Here is a 15,680-nt window from a genome sequence, read left to right on the forward strand (position 1 = left end):
CCTCTTGATCCCATATATATTTCATAAAATAATTATTTTCATTTCCATCAAAAGTGTTCAAATACATGTAACCTAAAGCAAGAAAAGATACTTACTGCTCCGTCCACATTCAATAATCTACTTCCTTTTTTTTATTTTGATTCGTCCATAAAATTAGTTATTTTTTTTATTTTTGATAATTTTTCTAATTTTTTCTAACTATGTTACACTAATTCTCAATTAATATTAACTTATTCCTTCCGACCCACTATACGAGTCACATTTGGTGTGGGGATAGGTTTAATTTCAAGAAATGTAAAGAATAGTTGATTGAAAAAGTTAGTGGAATATGAGACCTACTTTTTATAATGGTTTTATAATAGAATATGAGTGAAGTATTAGTGGAATGTGGAACTACTTACCATTTATGGTAAAAGTGAAATATGACTCTTATTGTGAGATAAATCGAAATGGCAAAATATGACTCTTATTATGGGACGGAGGGAGTATAATAATGTTGTCATTTTATTAATTTTGTATTAAAATAGTTCATAAACTATCAGTAGTAGACGTATGTATATAAATTACTACCGATTAATTACTGATTTCTCATTTTTTAGAGGACCACAGCTAGTTAGTCTTCCAATTAAAGAACAAACTCCATAATGAAAGATAGTTTAACTGAAAAGCATTGGTCAGAAAAGTGTTCGAGACATTCAATGATTAGTTTAGCAGACAAGTGAGAATTCTATAAAGACAGAAAATGACACTGCAATCAACCGTAAGTAATCTCCCAAATGAAACATAATTAAAGTAGTCAATACCTTAATTAACTAGACCACAAACTAAGGCTTTAATTCAAAAACCCTCCTTTTTCTTCCCAAACATCTAATTTAAGCATTCAAAGCTTAAATTTTAAAACTAGTAGATTTCCTTTCCAACATGTCACCACAAACATCAACATGACAACACACATTAATAAACATCTTGTACCAAATAAATCACAAAAGGTGGTTAAATTCTAGTCTGTCCCACTTTTTTCAAAATCTGAAAAATAAAGTACGAAGTTTTGAATATTCACAGTTATGTCATCCTTTCATGTTCCAGCGCAATACGCGTTAATGTGACAGCAGGTTTAAAACATATGAACAAAATGCCATTAGGCAAAACGACAATGTCTTTAGTAATGACTTTCCGTCAATGTGTTTTAAACCGGCTAACACATCAGTGGGTAATTCGTCGGAAAAGAGAAGGATATGATAATTGCAAAAATATCAAATTTCGTGATTTATATGACAAATTTTGAAATGTAAGGGATGGGTCAGAATTTTGACCATCTTTAATTACTTATTTGGAAATTTGTTTGCAAGAAATTGCATGCATGCAATGTGCAAGAGAAAACAAAAAACTCTAAAAATGAAGCTCAAACATCACCGGTCAATCCTACAAATTATTCAACAAAGATGTCATAACACCCCAACATTTTTTTCTAAATGGTTAAATTAAAAACTCCAAACCCCCTAATTGAGTTAATACACTAAAATTACCATCACCAAAAAAGTTTAAAAAAAAGAAAGAAAAAGTAAGCATTAATTCCATTAAAATATGTGTATGTGTATTTGGGGTTAAACTTCACTTCACCCGAAAGGCGAGCTCCGCCCCTGCTGCATCCCGCCGGCGCTGATCGCCGCCGTCCTCCGAGGCGGCGACGGCCGATCCATCTTGGCTTGATCATACTTCTTATCATGACCCCCCGACAGCATCGGCTTGGTCTCGTAGATGTCCGAGACCGAGTCGATGTCGCTGCCCCGGTCGATCGACAGCGGCCCGATCTGGTCTTCCGTGGGCCCCAGCTCCTGAAGGCGGAGGTCGTCCGCCCAGATCACGGGGCTTTTGCTGGAGCTGGGGTTGGTGTATTGGACGGATCTTTTTTTTCCGAGGAAGTTGTCGGAAACGGGAAAGAAGGATTCCCTCTCCATGTTTTGGTGGTGGAGATTTTCGAGATGCTCGCTGCTGCCGTAGATGTTGAGGTCTTGGAGGGAAGGGAAGCTGAGGGTTTGGATGAATTCGGGCGCCGTTGCGGTGGATTTGGTGTAGCTGCCGGAGCCGTCGCCGGCGAGGACGGTTTGGCAAGCTTTTTCGAGAATTGTTTGCATGTATTTTCCGTGAGCTTCAATTCGGAGTTGGAGGTGTCTTTGGACCTGTTTTTTTTAATATTTTTTATTATTATTATTGTTATATTTTGAATTTGTTGAAAATGGAAAATAGAAAATTACATACCTCTAATTGCTCGTGGAGTCTTCGGTTGACTTCTATTTGCATCCTAATTGCATCAGTGATGTGAGCATTATTGCCACTGATATGAGAACACACGTACCAATTTTGAAGATGCAATTCCAAAGAAAAAATTAGATTTTTTTTTGGAAAATTAATTTTGAAAGGATGAAGAATGTTTTTTTTTGTTGTTGGGCACATGCGATCACATGAACCACTGACAAATTTGAAGATTTTGGTTTTTGAAAAAAAGTTTTTTGTCGAATTTAACGATGGAAATGGAAGTGAAAAACGTACTCGTTCATGCTTCGCCCCATCATTCCAGACGACGATGCATTGTTTCGTTGGAGATCGAGAGATGAGGCTGTGAATATGTATAATTAGATTTTATGTATGTACAAGAAAAAAAGATGAATATTTGTGTATGAAAGTATTAAACTTAATTGGGAATAAAGTCACCTCTCATACCATCTTTCATGGAGTGATCATTGAAATCCTTGTGAGGCTGCTTTCCCAGCCTAAATTTCTGAATCAAAAAATGACCCACAAATAAAATCAAATCTTTGAAACAACCCTAGTTCAGAAACTCGAAAACAATCAAGCCAAGTAATCTAAATAGAAGAAAACATAATAAAAATAGAATCTTGATAAAAAAAACCTGAAGATGACTCTTGAGATGGTAAAGTGTGAGACCCTTCACTCCCATAACTCTCATAATAGTCTTCGGCGTCGCCTCTAAATTACAAAAAAATCCAATCTTTAATAAATAAATAGATAAATTTTGAAGATAGATAGAGAGAGAGTGACAGACTGTCAGGGCCGCCGAGCTGGGTGACGGCGTCGACGAAGCGCTCGTGAAGCTCGACGGTCCAGCGAAGGCGGGGCTTGGGATCGGTGGTGAGGACGAGGCCGGAGTCGCCTTGGACGCACATGGGCCGCTCGTGGGAAGTCATACTTGATGGCTTCTTCGGGTGGAACATTATTCTCGATCTCTCTACTTTTTTCTCTCTCCTCGCCGCCCAGAGATGCAAGAACAAATGCTGTGAGAATAAGGTGCGGATATGAAGAAGGGTAAGGGAGAAAAAGGGGTTTGCTTTCTCAAATACAATGAAACTATGCTTATTTTCAGACTTGATTAACTAGATATTTGAAATTTACATAAAGTTGGGATGAAACAAAACAAAAAAGAAAAGGAAAATCAGATTGTGTTATCCACAAGCTAGCGACGAAAAAGAAAAGGAAAACCCTAGGTATTTCTTTTAAACAATAAAGTGGGACATTTGTAGTATAAAATTAAGCACGGTTCCGACACTTAATTTCCTATTATGTATGGTTAATATTTGGGATTATGGAAAATATTTGACATTTTGAAGCAAGAGCATTGAACTTATCTCTATTTTGAGAAAGGCTGTGTAAGATTTGGCATATTCATGGTTTAGTTTGGTTATAAATTAAAGCACTTAGTAAAGTCAAGTTTCGTCATAATTACCTTTTACTCTATCAGTAACACCACGAATTAAAAGAAAAGTGAGAAAGCTTGAGTTTTTACATGTATAATTATGCATTTGCGTGTTGTAATTTTAATTTCTGGTGAAAAAGAAAAGGTTAATATGGACCATCTATGAGAAGTAAATTAATAAGTACATGCACATCTTCTGATTAATTACATGTCATAAATGTATAGTGTCTATAAATTTGTAACAACGCAAAGAAAGAAAACGAAACAAGAAGAAGAAAGAAGAAAAGAAAGCGTATGCATATGGTGTATGCGTAGGATTTGTATACCTTTTCTAATCACGAAAAGGAGAGTAGTTAATAATTGCAGAGCCCTTATATTCCTGATTAATTATATACTATGTCAATAATTATTATAGTATTTAATATATTTATGAACATAGTGATAATGTATATATACAATAGTCCTTAATATCATAATGATTAGTTTGTTATCTAAAGTCACACTATAGTAGGAAATTTCAAAACTATCATCTAACTTTTTCTATATTTCCAAAGCTGAGGGCTATATTAGTAAATTCCACGTAATTTAAAATTGATATAGTGTTGCACATATTATTATCACTCATTTTTTCATGTTAATAAAATACTTTTTCAGCCTTAATTCAATGGGCTTTCGCCCATTGAGCAGGCCACACGGAAAATTTAATTATTCAAACACTAGATTGGACCACTAAATGCACTTTAACTATCTAAGGGTATCCACTATGGGATCGCATCGCCTATAGCCCCGGCAGGGGCGATCCCGAGGCGGACTATAGTGTAGGCGACGTCTGCCCCGGGGCGGACGCCCATTCGGAGAAAGCAGGGCGAGGACGCGCCGGTCGGCCATTAGCCGCGCCTATAGGCGCGCCGGCCATAGTGAGCAGGCGATAGGCGGGTCGGTGGTCCTCGAAAATTATTTTTTTTAATTACCTCTATAAATACAACTCCTCCACCACCCATTTTAACACCATTTTCACACTCTTCCTTCATTCACTATCTACACTTTCACTCTCTTAAAATGCACGGTGGAGACGACGAATCACCCGGCTCGCAGGAATCGGGCTATGGCGGCAATCCTTCACAGCCGTCGGGATACGGCGGCTATCCTTCTCAGTCGTCGGGATATGGCGGCTATCCTTCTCATCCTTCAGGATATGGCGGGTCTCCGTCCCAACCGTGGATTTTGGGTCAATCTCCCCCGCCGTGGGCATCGAGTCCAAACCTTCCTCCATCTCAGTCGTGGAGGTCTTCTCCAACGCCCCCACCTTTTCAGCGGAATCTGAGTTGCTCGGCGTTTGGAAATTACAGACCCAACCTCGACGCGCTTAACCAGCCGTGTCCGGAGTCCCCTTTCCTATCCAGCCAATCTCCTTACACCGAAGCAGATCAAGATGCACTCGATATCATGATGGAGCTGCTCAGTTCCGGCATCCCGGATACGCCTGCAACCCGGGTGGAAACACCCGTTCCGACCCGAAGCAGTGCCGGGGGCGGTGGCGGTGGCGGTAGCAGTGCCGGAGGCAGCGTAGGCAGTGGCGGTGGCTCAGGCTCCAAACGGGGCAAGCTCTACACCAAAGCGAAGTCCATTGTCGTGGTGAGGGCGTGGGATGCCATCACATCGGACCCCATAGTGGACACCGATCAGACCGAGGGGAGCTTTTGGCGGCGCGTCCTGATGGCATACGACGAGTTCAAACCTGCCAACGCCCGAGAGGGCGACCCAAAACAGATCCGCAAAAAGTGGTCTAGGATTCTGTCGGCTACCAAGCGGTTCGCGTGCATATACCAGAACAACCTTCTCCACGATGAGAGTGGCCGAAGCGAAGCAGACGTGAAGGCCCTGTCGATGGGCCAATACAACACGGAGGGCTAGCCGAAGTTCATAATGTGGGAGGAGTATCTAGTCCTCGCGGATTGTCCGAAATTCAAGGCAATCTGCGCGCAAGAGGTCACTGGAGCTCCCGGGCCGAAGCGTACAAGACACAACCTTGCCGGGGACTACAGCAGCGGAAGTGGCTCGCACTCGTTCGAGCAGAACGACGAGCAAGTCGAAGTGCCAGCCCCTACACACACTCGGCGAGGACGGCCCCTGGGACAACAGGCCTCTATCCGCAGCTCCAGAAGGGCTCAAAGTGCCTCCTGCCTATCGTCGGCAGCGTCTGGATCGCGCATCGCGCAGCCCGCCCCAATCCCACAGCACATGGTTCCTGGTCCCCACGAGGTCTTGAGGGAGAACCTCGATGTGCAGTTGATGCAACAACTGTAGGACGTCTGCAGCAAATACCTAGCCACCGATGACCCGTACATCAAGAATATATACCAGAAGCTCATCACTCGGATTGAGCGTCGTCTAGGGTTGGCTGATGATGCTCCTGGGGGAACCGCGGCCGGCAGCAGCGAGGGAGGAGGAGGAGGAGGAGAAGAAGAAGAAGAAGAAGAAGAAGAAGAAGAAGAAGAAGAAGAAGAAGAAGAAGAAGAAGAAGAAGAAGAAGAAGAAGAAGAAGAAGAAGAAGAAGAAGAAGAAGAAGAAGAAGAAGACGAGGAAGCCGACTTCGACACCGAGTAGACGGTGGCGGAGTTTTTATTTGTATTTTATTTTAAATATTCGTTGTATAATTTTACAATTTTCAATACAACGAATATTCGGTCTCAATTACCTCGTTTTCTAATTATCTACATTGCGATGATTTTAATTATACCTGATTGAAACTAAAAACATTTTAAAATGAAAATTGATTATAAAATTTGGGGCTATTGGAAGTGTCCACCATAGTGGCGGAAACAAAATTTTGAGATTGTGGACAATAATTTTGGGGTTGTGGACAAAAACTGGGGCGGGACTATTAGGGTGTCCGTCTTATAATGGATACTCTAACTATTCAAACACACCTACATGTATTGAGTATTCTTTTCATGTTAACAGTATTACTAATTAATTATTACATGAAATAATGGAAGAAATCGATTCCTAATCATAGTTCGTTATAGTAACATAATGGCTCTAAAATTCATGCAATGCAATGATGATATATTGAGTTCACACTTTGATGTTGAGTTGGTATAGTAGTCTAGGACTAGCTAGGACCATATTTTAAGTTAAGTTAATTATTTCATTAAAGTAAGAATTTCTTTTGTTGCCTACTTGTCTTTCGTGGTACGAGTACGAGCCCTTTTTAGGTTACTATCATTAACCACATGATCACTTCTTTTCAGTCTGTCACTTGAGTTTAATAAGACACAATCCCACCACTGAGCCCTACTGTCGACTTTTAAATTCATATATCAAACTATATATCTCAACTTGTTATATTAGTTCCAATTCAATTCTTTAGTTCTGTCACCTTTAAATTCTTACATCGAGCTCTATATCTCACCTTGTTATATTAGTTCGAATTCAATTCTTTAGCTTCGTCCACGATTTAAAGTCTTACTTTGATTTGACATAAGTTTTAACAAATGTGAAGGATAGTGATTAAAAAAAAGTTAATACAATGTATGTCCCACTTTATATACTCCATATTAATTTTATAGTAGAAGGTGAGTATAAAAATTTATATAGTGGAATGTGGGATCCATTATTTAAAATGGAATTTTAGATTATGGACGTCCCAAAATAGTAAATTGAGACATTATGGAGTTAGTACTATTTACATGCACCAATAGCCAAGTCTTATGATATTTTTTTATTCAAAAGAAAAGCTCAAAGCCAACAAGTTAGCCAATATCAAAGTTTGTAGCATCCAAGAACACAAAAGAGCATACAACATAAAACAATACCAATGCACCCAAAAACAAAACAACCCTACTTAATTAATACTCACCTACCCGATAAGAAAGAATTAAGAAATATAGTTAAAATGACAAGTGGTGTTAAAATAAAATGTTAATCAGCTTGAGTGAAAAATTTTGAAAAGAGAAAATAAGTATTTTAGTTACTATAAGCAACTGAGATAGTCACAAAAAGGTAGAAGAGGATGTGAAGCTCAGTCCATAAAGAGACATGTGTGTGTATGAGAGAGAGAGTGTGTGTGTATGAAGCTTTAATTATGGGCAGCTCTAATCTGAATCTATGATGCTTTTGTGGAATAGAAGATTGTCATTCCATGACATGCACACAACCAAAAGTTGACCCCACCCTTCATTTTAATTTTTTTCTCCTTTGCTAGTTTTAAAATTCACTTCATATTTTAATTTGCATTTATATGATTTAAAGGGTTTAAAATAATAATGTGCAATTAGTAAAATACTACAAAAAAATTGTGTTTACAAGCACCCAAGTGCTTAGAAAAATAGCATACACCGAGCACTTTCTAAGCACAAAAGGTGCTCGGTAAATGCTTCCCCTCAATGTCGTTTTGTAAGCACTTAAATATATGAACTTTGTGTTAATTATGTCATTTTTCTATGTAAAAAATAATTTATTAAAAAATGGAGTAGAATTTTTGTTTCTTGTGGAATGATCTAAACATAAAAACCAAGAAGAATTCTTGTGATTTTTTACATCCGATCCCTGCACAATATATAGTACTATGAATTATGATGTCCGCAGGGACAGCGCAGTTGGTTGGTACGTTCCGGATGGACAGATTTGTATGAATGAATTATGATTCAAAATTGTTTAATTTTAACTATAATCACGGGTTCAGATTTATAATAAGCATGTGTGCACACTAAACTGCGAATCATAGAGGTGTATGACAAGTATGAGCATTGCTCCTCGTTTTAGTCAATGTTATAATTAATTTGATTCTAATATCTTAAAACCTCATTAATTTTATAAATTATATCACCTCTATCTATTAAAAATAATATTCATGAGTAGGTCTTGAAAAGGAAAGAGATAAAGTAGATAAAATAGGAGAAATAAAAAGAAATTATGAAAAAGATAGGAATGGGAGAGATAAAAAGCGAGTAATAAATTGGGAGCAACATTTAATTTTTAGTATATGACTATTTTTTGTGGACGGATATGAACGGCTAATATGGAAAGATAAAACTATTTTTTTGGATGGATAGAGTATAAAACTAAAGCTCAATTTATAATTTTATTCATCATTTAATGTTATAGAGAAAATGATATCTGCATCGGTTTGATGAACATTATAAAATTAATGACGTCAATGATTATTTTTATCAGAATCAAACTATATGAATAAAAGAAGGTAATTTGAATGAAACTTGAGTGGTGCTCATAAGAAACTTGAGTGGTGTTCATAAACAATTCTTTAATAATGTATATATATCTTAACATTTTTGTGTATTATTATTCATTACCGTTATATTCTCCCTATCACATTCTAAGTAAAATGTGTCTATTTTGACACAGGAATTTAAATAGCAATGTTTAGTAAACTAAATTGTTATATAATAAAATAGAAAAGGAAGATAATGAACTTAATTGCCAACTACAAAATATGTTGCAATGAGATATCCCAAAAATAAATATGTCTGGTTTGAGATGAAGGACTATATAATACTTCATGTGGAGTTATAATGAGTCCCCTTGTTGTTGTAAGTTCGTGGATACACTTATTCTTGTTAGCATAAATGTACTAAATTCAATTTATAATGTATTGAACTCAAAAAATAAAAACCTTCGAGATTGAACCGTAAAATTCATTATTTTGAGTTTCAAGAAATTATGTAAAACATTCATTAATTTTATACCTCAAATACAATATTAAAATAGAGGATTATTTACGAACCCACAATGAAAGTACACTTTTGCATCCTCTCCTAACTTGTTGCAATAAAATAGAAAAAAATTAATTTTAATACTAGAAATATCAAGATATTTTCTAAATCTAGATGCTATGTAGAATCCTCTAAAATTATATGGTTAAATATCTAGATAAGTAGTACATTATCTAGATATAAAATTATATAGATTTCTCTAGATAAATATAGATATTATGTAGGACAGTAGGGGTGATAAAATATTTAGATTTTTATTTAGAAAAATCTAGATATAGAATTATAGAATTTATGAAGAATGTCGGAATAAGTAGGTTGTATCATTTGACAAAGTTGAAATTTCTTAATAAGTCTAAATCACTAAATCTCCTAAATTCTTTGTTATACATTAGACGTTATTGTCCACGTAAATATTTTCTATAACTTGCATTAGTCTTTTCACAAATCTCTTTTATTTAAAATTTTCTCTTCACTAGCTAATCTTTTTACCATCTCCAAGGCTTATACTTCTTATATACTAGCTTCTAAAAGAAAGAGTTAGTATAAAATAACGTTCACCTCCTTACTATTTATCTCTCCTAAAGAAATAAGTTCTTACTTCATTCGGAATTAAAGTAAAAATTCGAAGAACAAATTCTCAAATTTATTTCAGTTCAATAAATATACAAGTCTTATTAATAGGCTATTAAATTATGATCTTCTGAATTTATATCAAATAATAATATTTTGTTTTTGTCAATATGTATATGAAAATTTTAGTTATATCCATATATAGTATAGAATAGTGAATTTGATTTATCTCTCCTAAAGGAATAAGTTCTTCCTTCATTTAGAATTAAAGTAAAGATTCGAAGAACAAATTCTCAAATTTATTTCAATTCAATAAATATGCAAGTCTTATTAATAAGCTATTAAATTATGATATTCTGAATTTATATCAAATAATAATAATTTGTTTTTGTCAATATGTATATGAAAAAATTAGTTATACCCATACATAGTATAGAATAGTGAATTTGATTACATGTTTCTATTATACAAAGATTATCTACTTTTTCTCTTCTCTCTTATATTTTACTCATTTTTCTTTACCCATCTTTCTTACTTTATCAATTATTCTCGTTTACTTATGCTAATTGATACATGCATATTATATGAGCATTATTTGTTAGCAATATTGTTATCATTCCCTCCGTCCCGGCTAAAATGACACATTTCTTGGTCGGCATGGGATTTTAGGAATTGTTGGTTAATGTGTTTAATTAGAAAGAGAAAAAGTGAGTGTAAGTACTAAAATAGAGAGAAAAAAAATGATGAATATTTTTATAGGAGCGATAAAAAATGGTTGGGTGTATTAATTGGAGAGAGAAAATTTCAAAAAAATGAAATGTGTCATCTTATTTGGGACAAATTAAAAAAAATGTGTCATCTTTAGTGGGACGAAGGGAGTAATACATTATTTATTTTACTTAACCAAAAAGTACAAAACTAAGCAAAGTAACACTACGAGGCAGCAACAACCCGACCCCAAGTCATGCCTCAACAAAAAGTCACACCGCCCGCTCAACCAAGAACAAGACACCAACAACAAAAAGAAAGATGCACCAGAGGAAAAAAGAAAGAAAGAAAAAAAACACCAAAGCCACAAAAGAGCACACCTCAAATGCTCTAGCACGAATCAAAACCCATCGTAAAACCCTCAAGAAGCATCAAAACTCGACATCATACAACCGAAGGACATTACTGTCTTACCACACCGTCCTCCGTCATGAGCACCTAGTTCAGGCATCACCAACCTCCAATGGCGGACCTAGGATTTTTACAATGGGGGGTCCAAATTACTACTCCTTCTGTTCTATAATAGTAGAGTCACTTCTTTTCGGCACATAGATTTAGAAAGAGATATTAAATATATTAAGTAAAGAGAAAATAAAGTAGGAAATAGATGAAAGTACAGAAAATAAAGTAAGGAAAAAATTGTTACTTTTTGCTAAATACGGAAATGACTCTATGATGGAACGTCCCAAAATGGAGAAATGACTTCACTACTATGAAACAGAAGGAGTATTAACAATCGTTGCATATTTTTAGTATTGATGACGCCAGAAACAAGTCGACATAAAAACGGATGAGAAGAGATAAATAATTGGAGAATGAACAATATAAATTAAAAATCATTACATTATGATCTTACAATAGCAATATTTACACAAATGGAAAAATAAATAAAAACGATAGTATGAGAAAATAAAAATAATTAATTAATAGTTAATGAATTAATTATAAAAATAAAAAGGAATTAGGTAACAGGAGTAGATAAATGAACTAGCATAGTTAATAAAAAAAAATCCTTCGCAAATGAAACTAGTTAAGAGAAAATATACAAAGAATAAAATTAGTTGTAAGAATAAAACTGATTAAATCAGCAACAATTTGAAATGAAAATGTTGAAAAGCGGCCAGAGAAAGACACGAACCCATGGTCACGTGGTAACCAGGCGCTTGTGACAACCAACTAAACTAGCTAACTCTGTGGAAAATGATGTATGATTATATAATATATAGTAGCTCAAAAGGGTGGGGGTTCCAAGGACCCCAATGCCTCTATGTAAGTCCGCCTGCCAACCTCTAACATCGTTCAAGTTAGCTGCCATTGTGTAGAGGAAAAAGAAAATCATGAGCACCAACCCTTCACTCATGTGCCAAAGCGCAACAAAGGTCTTCTCTTTTCGAACTCCCAGTTTAATGTGAAGTCTTTTTTATCTTATTTCGGATGTCCCAAATCATCCACGAGACAACATAGAACATAGTGATCCACATTTTTTTTATCGAACCTTTTGAAAGGAGCACCAAGCCATGAGAGAAGCTGAATTTGTTAATTATTTCTATAATGAAAACATTAATTTTATAAATTACTTCGATCAATTGAAAGCTGAATTTGTTAATTTTTTCTATAACTAAATATAAATGAATAAATAACTAAACGAAGTTTGATTTTATGTAATATGAATCAATAATGTCAATAACAAACTCAATTTTAGGTACATATTAATTTTGGAAAGAAAAATAATTAGATACCCTCGTCTCTTGTTCTAACTCAAGCCATAATTAAGACCTGAAACATGGAGTATTATTCACAAACAAACTCCATAACTAATCAATTTAGGAAGTTCGAAATTTATATATAGTGATGCCCCAACTCAACAAATCTATTAATTCTATGTAAATAAGAAAACTTTACCTAGATATATCTATTCGTCGAGACACATATCACACATCTACATACATTTTTTCTTTACACAAAACCCTAATTAAAAACATATCTAGTGCGGTAGCCATAACCATGAGTTTCATCTAAATTTTATAATAGCATGCACGCGGTTACTAGTTAATTATGATTACATAATGATTAATGAAAAATTAATTTAAAGTATCACGTTAGAGTAGGCTGTCCCATTACTAAAGCATATGGCACTAAAAGTTGAGGTTTAACCTTTAGTAGTTCGTTTATATTTTAAAACCATAAATTAATTCAAAAGCTAATGGAATGGGATATGAGCGATGTTTGCTTAAATTTTAAGCATCTTAATATTCTTTTCGAATTTATTCCAAAAAATGAATATATTCCTTCGAGGTGAATTGGTGGGACCTTATACTTCCACGATTTTAAACTTTTTTTTTACCACCATTCCCTCTTTAAATTGCTTTCTTATACCTATAAAAATATTGATTAACAATTTTATATTATTAAATTTTGCCTGACTTCTTTTGGGTGTGGTGTTCCCACAAATTTTGATCAACACAAACTAGAAGCACCGATTCTAGAATGTATTTAGTAGTAATAATTTACTTATAGATATTGGTTTTAAAATTATTAATTTTAGATAAATTTTAATATTTATCACGAATTTCGAACGTGGTCTTGAAAATTATAAATTTTTAAAAGTGAGCAATTTTTTTCAATCCGACAAATTTTAGGACATATTTTGATTTAACGTGGCTAAGTGTGAAATCTATGTGGCTTAATTAGTCTAGTTATACATGAAATTATGTTGTTTCAACACCCTAATTCTTGAATTCGATGTTGAATATTATGTGCCTAATAAAATAAAAATATACAGTAGATATGTCAGGTTTGAAGAATTTACACCAATTTTAACGTTTATAGTTTTTATAACATTTTTAAAAAAAGTGTAAAATACCGGAACTTGTCTAAAAGTTTGTGATTTTAAGACTAATATCTCGTTATATATTTATATCTCATGCGATGTAACTTGTTGGGTTACAAACCCATCACACATCGGATGAGTGATGGAAGTTGGAAGGTGTATATAATTCCTGTCCAACCCCAAATAGTTTGAGACCTTTTGGGTGTGACCCAAAAACAAATCCATGCGGGCTTGACCCAAAGCGGACAATATCAAACTAATGTTGCATCGACGATCCTAACAACTTTGAAAATTAAAACTACAAAACGACAATACTCGTGAAGGACCCTTTCATAGCATTCTTTTCAAACTCCTCTATTCAATACTCCTTTATTTAAAATTTCTGAAATCATTTTTTTCCAATCTGGTATCGTTGAACAAAATTTTCCTATAATGAATAATATACCTCAGCTCATTTTAATTAATTTCAACATAATTAAATTATTAAATGAACTGCCACGAAATCAAATAGACGACACCAAATTAAATCGAAATATTTAATGTGTTAATGACACATTTTTTCTATCTTCTTGTTACTACCACGTGATCGTCTGTGATAAAACTGATGCTAATTAGAGTGATTACCCTTTATAGGTGAAATAGAGAATGAATTTCAAAATCCAAATTAACAGCCTTTTGATATTTACACATATATATATTTGGTGTGGAATAAAATAAAATAGGATAAGTGAGTGAAGTTGGGATTGAGGAATCAGATTCGTGGAGGACCATCTTGTTTGAGAGCTCTTCTTTCCTTTCTTTATATCTCAAAAGCCCAAAAACTCGAACCCGTTATTGAAAGCGCCAAACTTGAAGATGAATGGATCCATTTGCAATTTCAAGATATCTTTCTCTAATTTGAATGTGAATACATACAAACAAGTTGAATTGGGAAAATGAGTCTCTAATTCGAATGTGAATACATACAAATAAGTTGAATTGGGCAAGTCGACTTTTCCATTTTTGAACATCATCACATTTCCCCAAACAAATTTTCAATCATCTTAGCCCGGGAACTACTCATCAAATGTGGATCCAATCATCACAAAAAACAATTCTTGAAATCAAACAAGGGTGCAAGAAAAGAGCAATTGTCTCCTTGGAATAGTACAAAAAATTCAAAAATAAATAGGTGCACCTTGTATATTTAGTTTGATTGTGCTGCTTAAAAATACACTTGTTAAAATCATCTCATTTTTTCCTTTTGTTAGTATATATGCATAGTGTAGAAGTAAATGACAAAGGTTGAAGCAGGAACACTGCTCCTTTCTGAATGTACATATAAATCTCAATCTATGAACCATTTCGACAACAATATGTGGATTCTTCTTATAAAAAATAAACCTGAGTTAATCAACCTCCGGTTATCAATTCTCATTCAAAATCATGTCATAAATGAGTTTTATTTTCTATTGAAGCATCAAGGTTTCTTGATTCCTTCAAAACTTGATGACTAATTTTAAGTAGGGCTGGGTAAATATACCGAAAAATCAGTATATCGATCGTATCGTACTGAAAAATATCGAATTTTTGGTATACCGAAATTTTCGATACGATATAATACCGTATCGTAAATTTTCGTTACGATAACGATATGAATTTTCTTATACCGCGATATACCGTTTTATATCGAATATTTGATATATATCGATATTATCGGTATACCGAAATATATCGAAAATTAATATAATAATAATAATATAATTTATTTTTTAAAGATTAAACGTTTAAAATCATGAATAGATATCCATTTAATTTATTTATATATTCAAAAAATATTTATTGGAAACCCTAAAATCATAGATAGATATCCATTTAATTTCGATATACCGTTCAGAACAGTATACCGAAATTTCGATAAGGTAACGGTATAGATATTATCCATACCAAAATTTCGGTATACCGAAATCCGGTATACCAAAAGTTTCGATACGATAATGATATGAAATTCTTTCATAATATTTTTTATACGATAACGATACAAAATTTTCGATACGATATATCGTATCGACCCACCCCTAATTTT

The 15,680-nt window shown here is 34.3% G+C and overlaps 1 protein-coding gene across 4 annotated transcripts; it reads right to left on the reverse strand.

The window, feature by feature from the left end:
- Positions 1–1,385: 1,385 nt before the first annotated feature.
- LOC121777353 (myb family transcription factor IPN2-like) lies at positions 1,386–3,373 on the reverse strand. Of its 4 annotated transcripts, none has more exons than XM_042174591.1 (6): positions 3,065–3,373; positions 2,912–2,988; positions 2,713–2,779; positions 2,551–2,617; positions 2,260–2,302; positions 1,386–2,180 (listed from the first exon to the last, which is right to left on the reverse strand). In XM_042174591.1, the coding sequence occupies exons 1-6, from the start codon at positions 3,231–3,233 to the stop codon at positions 1,617–1,619; spliced, it is 987 nt and encodes a 328-aa protein (XP_042030525.1). In that variant the 5' UTR covers positions 3,234–3,373; the 3' UTR covers positions 1,386–1,616. The 4 variants fall into 4 exon arrangements, with proteins under 4 accessions (XP_042030525.1, XP_042030523.1, XP_042030526.1 ...); XM_042174589.1 differs by having other exon boundaries at positions 2,260–2,335; positions 3,065–3,372; XM_042174592.1 differs by having other exon boundaries at positions 2,722–2,779; positions 3,065–3,371.
- Between the last annotated feature and the right edge of the window lie 12,307 nt (positions 3,374–15,680).

The sequence above is a fragment of the Salvia splendens genome, chromosome 18 (assembly GCF_004379255.2).
Source record: "Salvia splendens isolate huo1 chromosome 18, SspV2, whole genome shotgun sequence".
Lineage (NCBI taxonomy): Eukaryota > Viridiplantae > Streptophyta > Magnoliopsida > Lamiales > Lamiaceae > Salvia > Salvia splendens.

What these genes read in the sequence shown, in the direction of transcription:
- LOC121777353 (XM_042174589.1), bottom strand. Translation starts at nt 3,233, where the DNA reads ATGTTCCACCCGAAGAAGCCATCAAGTATGACTTCCCACGAGCGGCCC. An exon ending in ATGGGGCGAAGCATGAACGA is followed by an intron (nt 2,336 to 2,550) that starts GTACGTTTTTCA and finishes TTCTCATATCAG; the next exon opens with TGGCAATAATGCTCACATCA. An exon ending in GACTCCACGAGCAATTAGAG is followed by an intron (nt 2,181 to 2,259) that starts GTATGTAATTTT and finishes TAAAAAAAACAG; the next exon opens with GTCCAAAGACACCTCCAACT.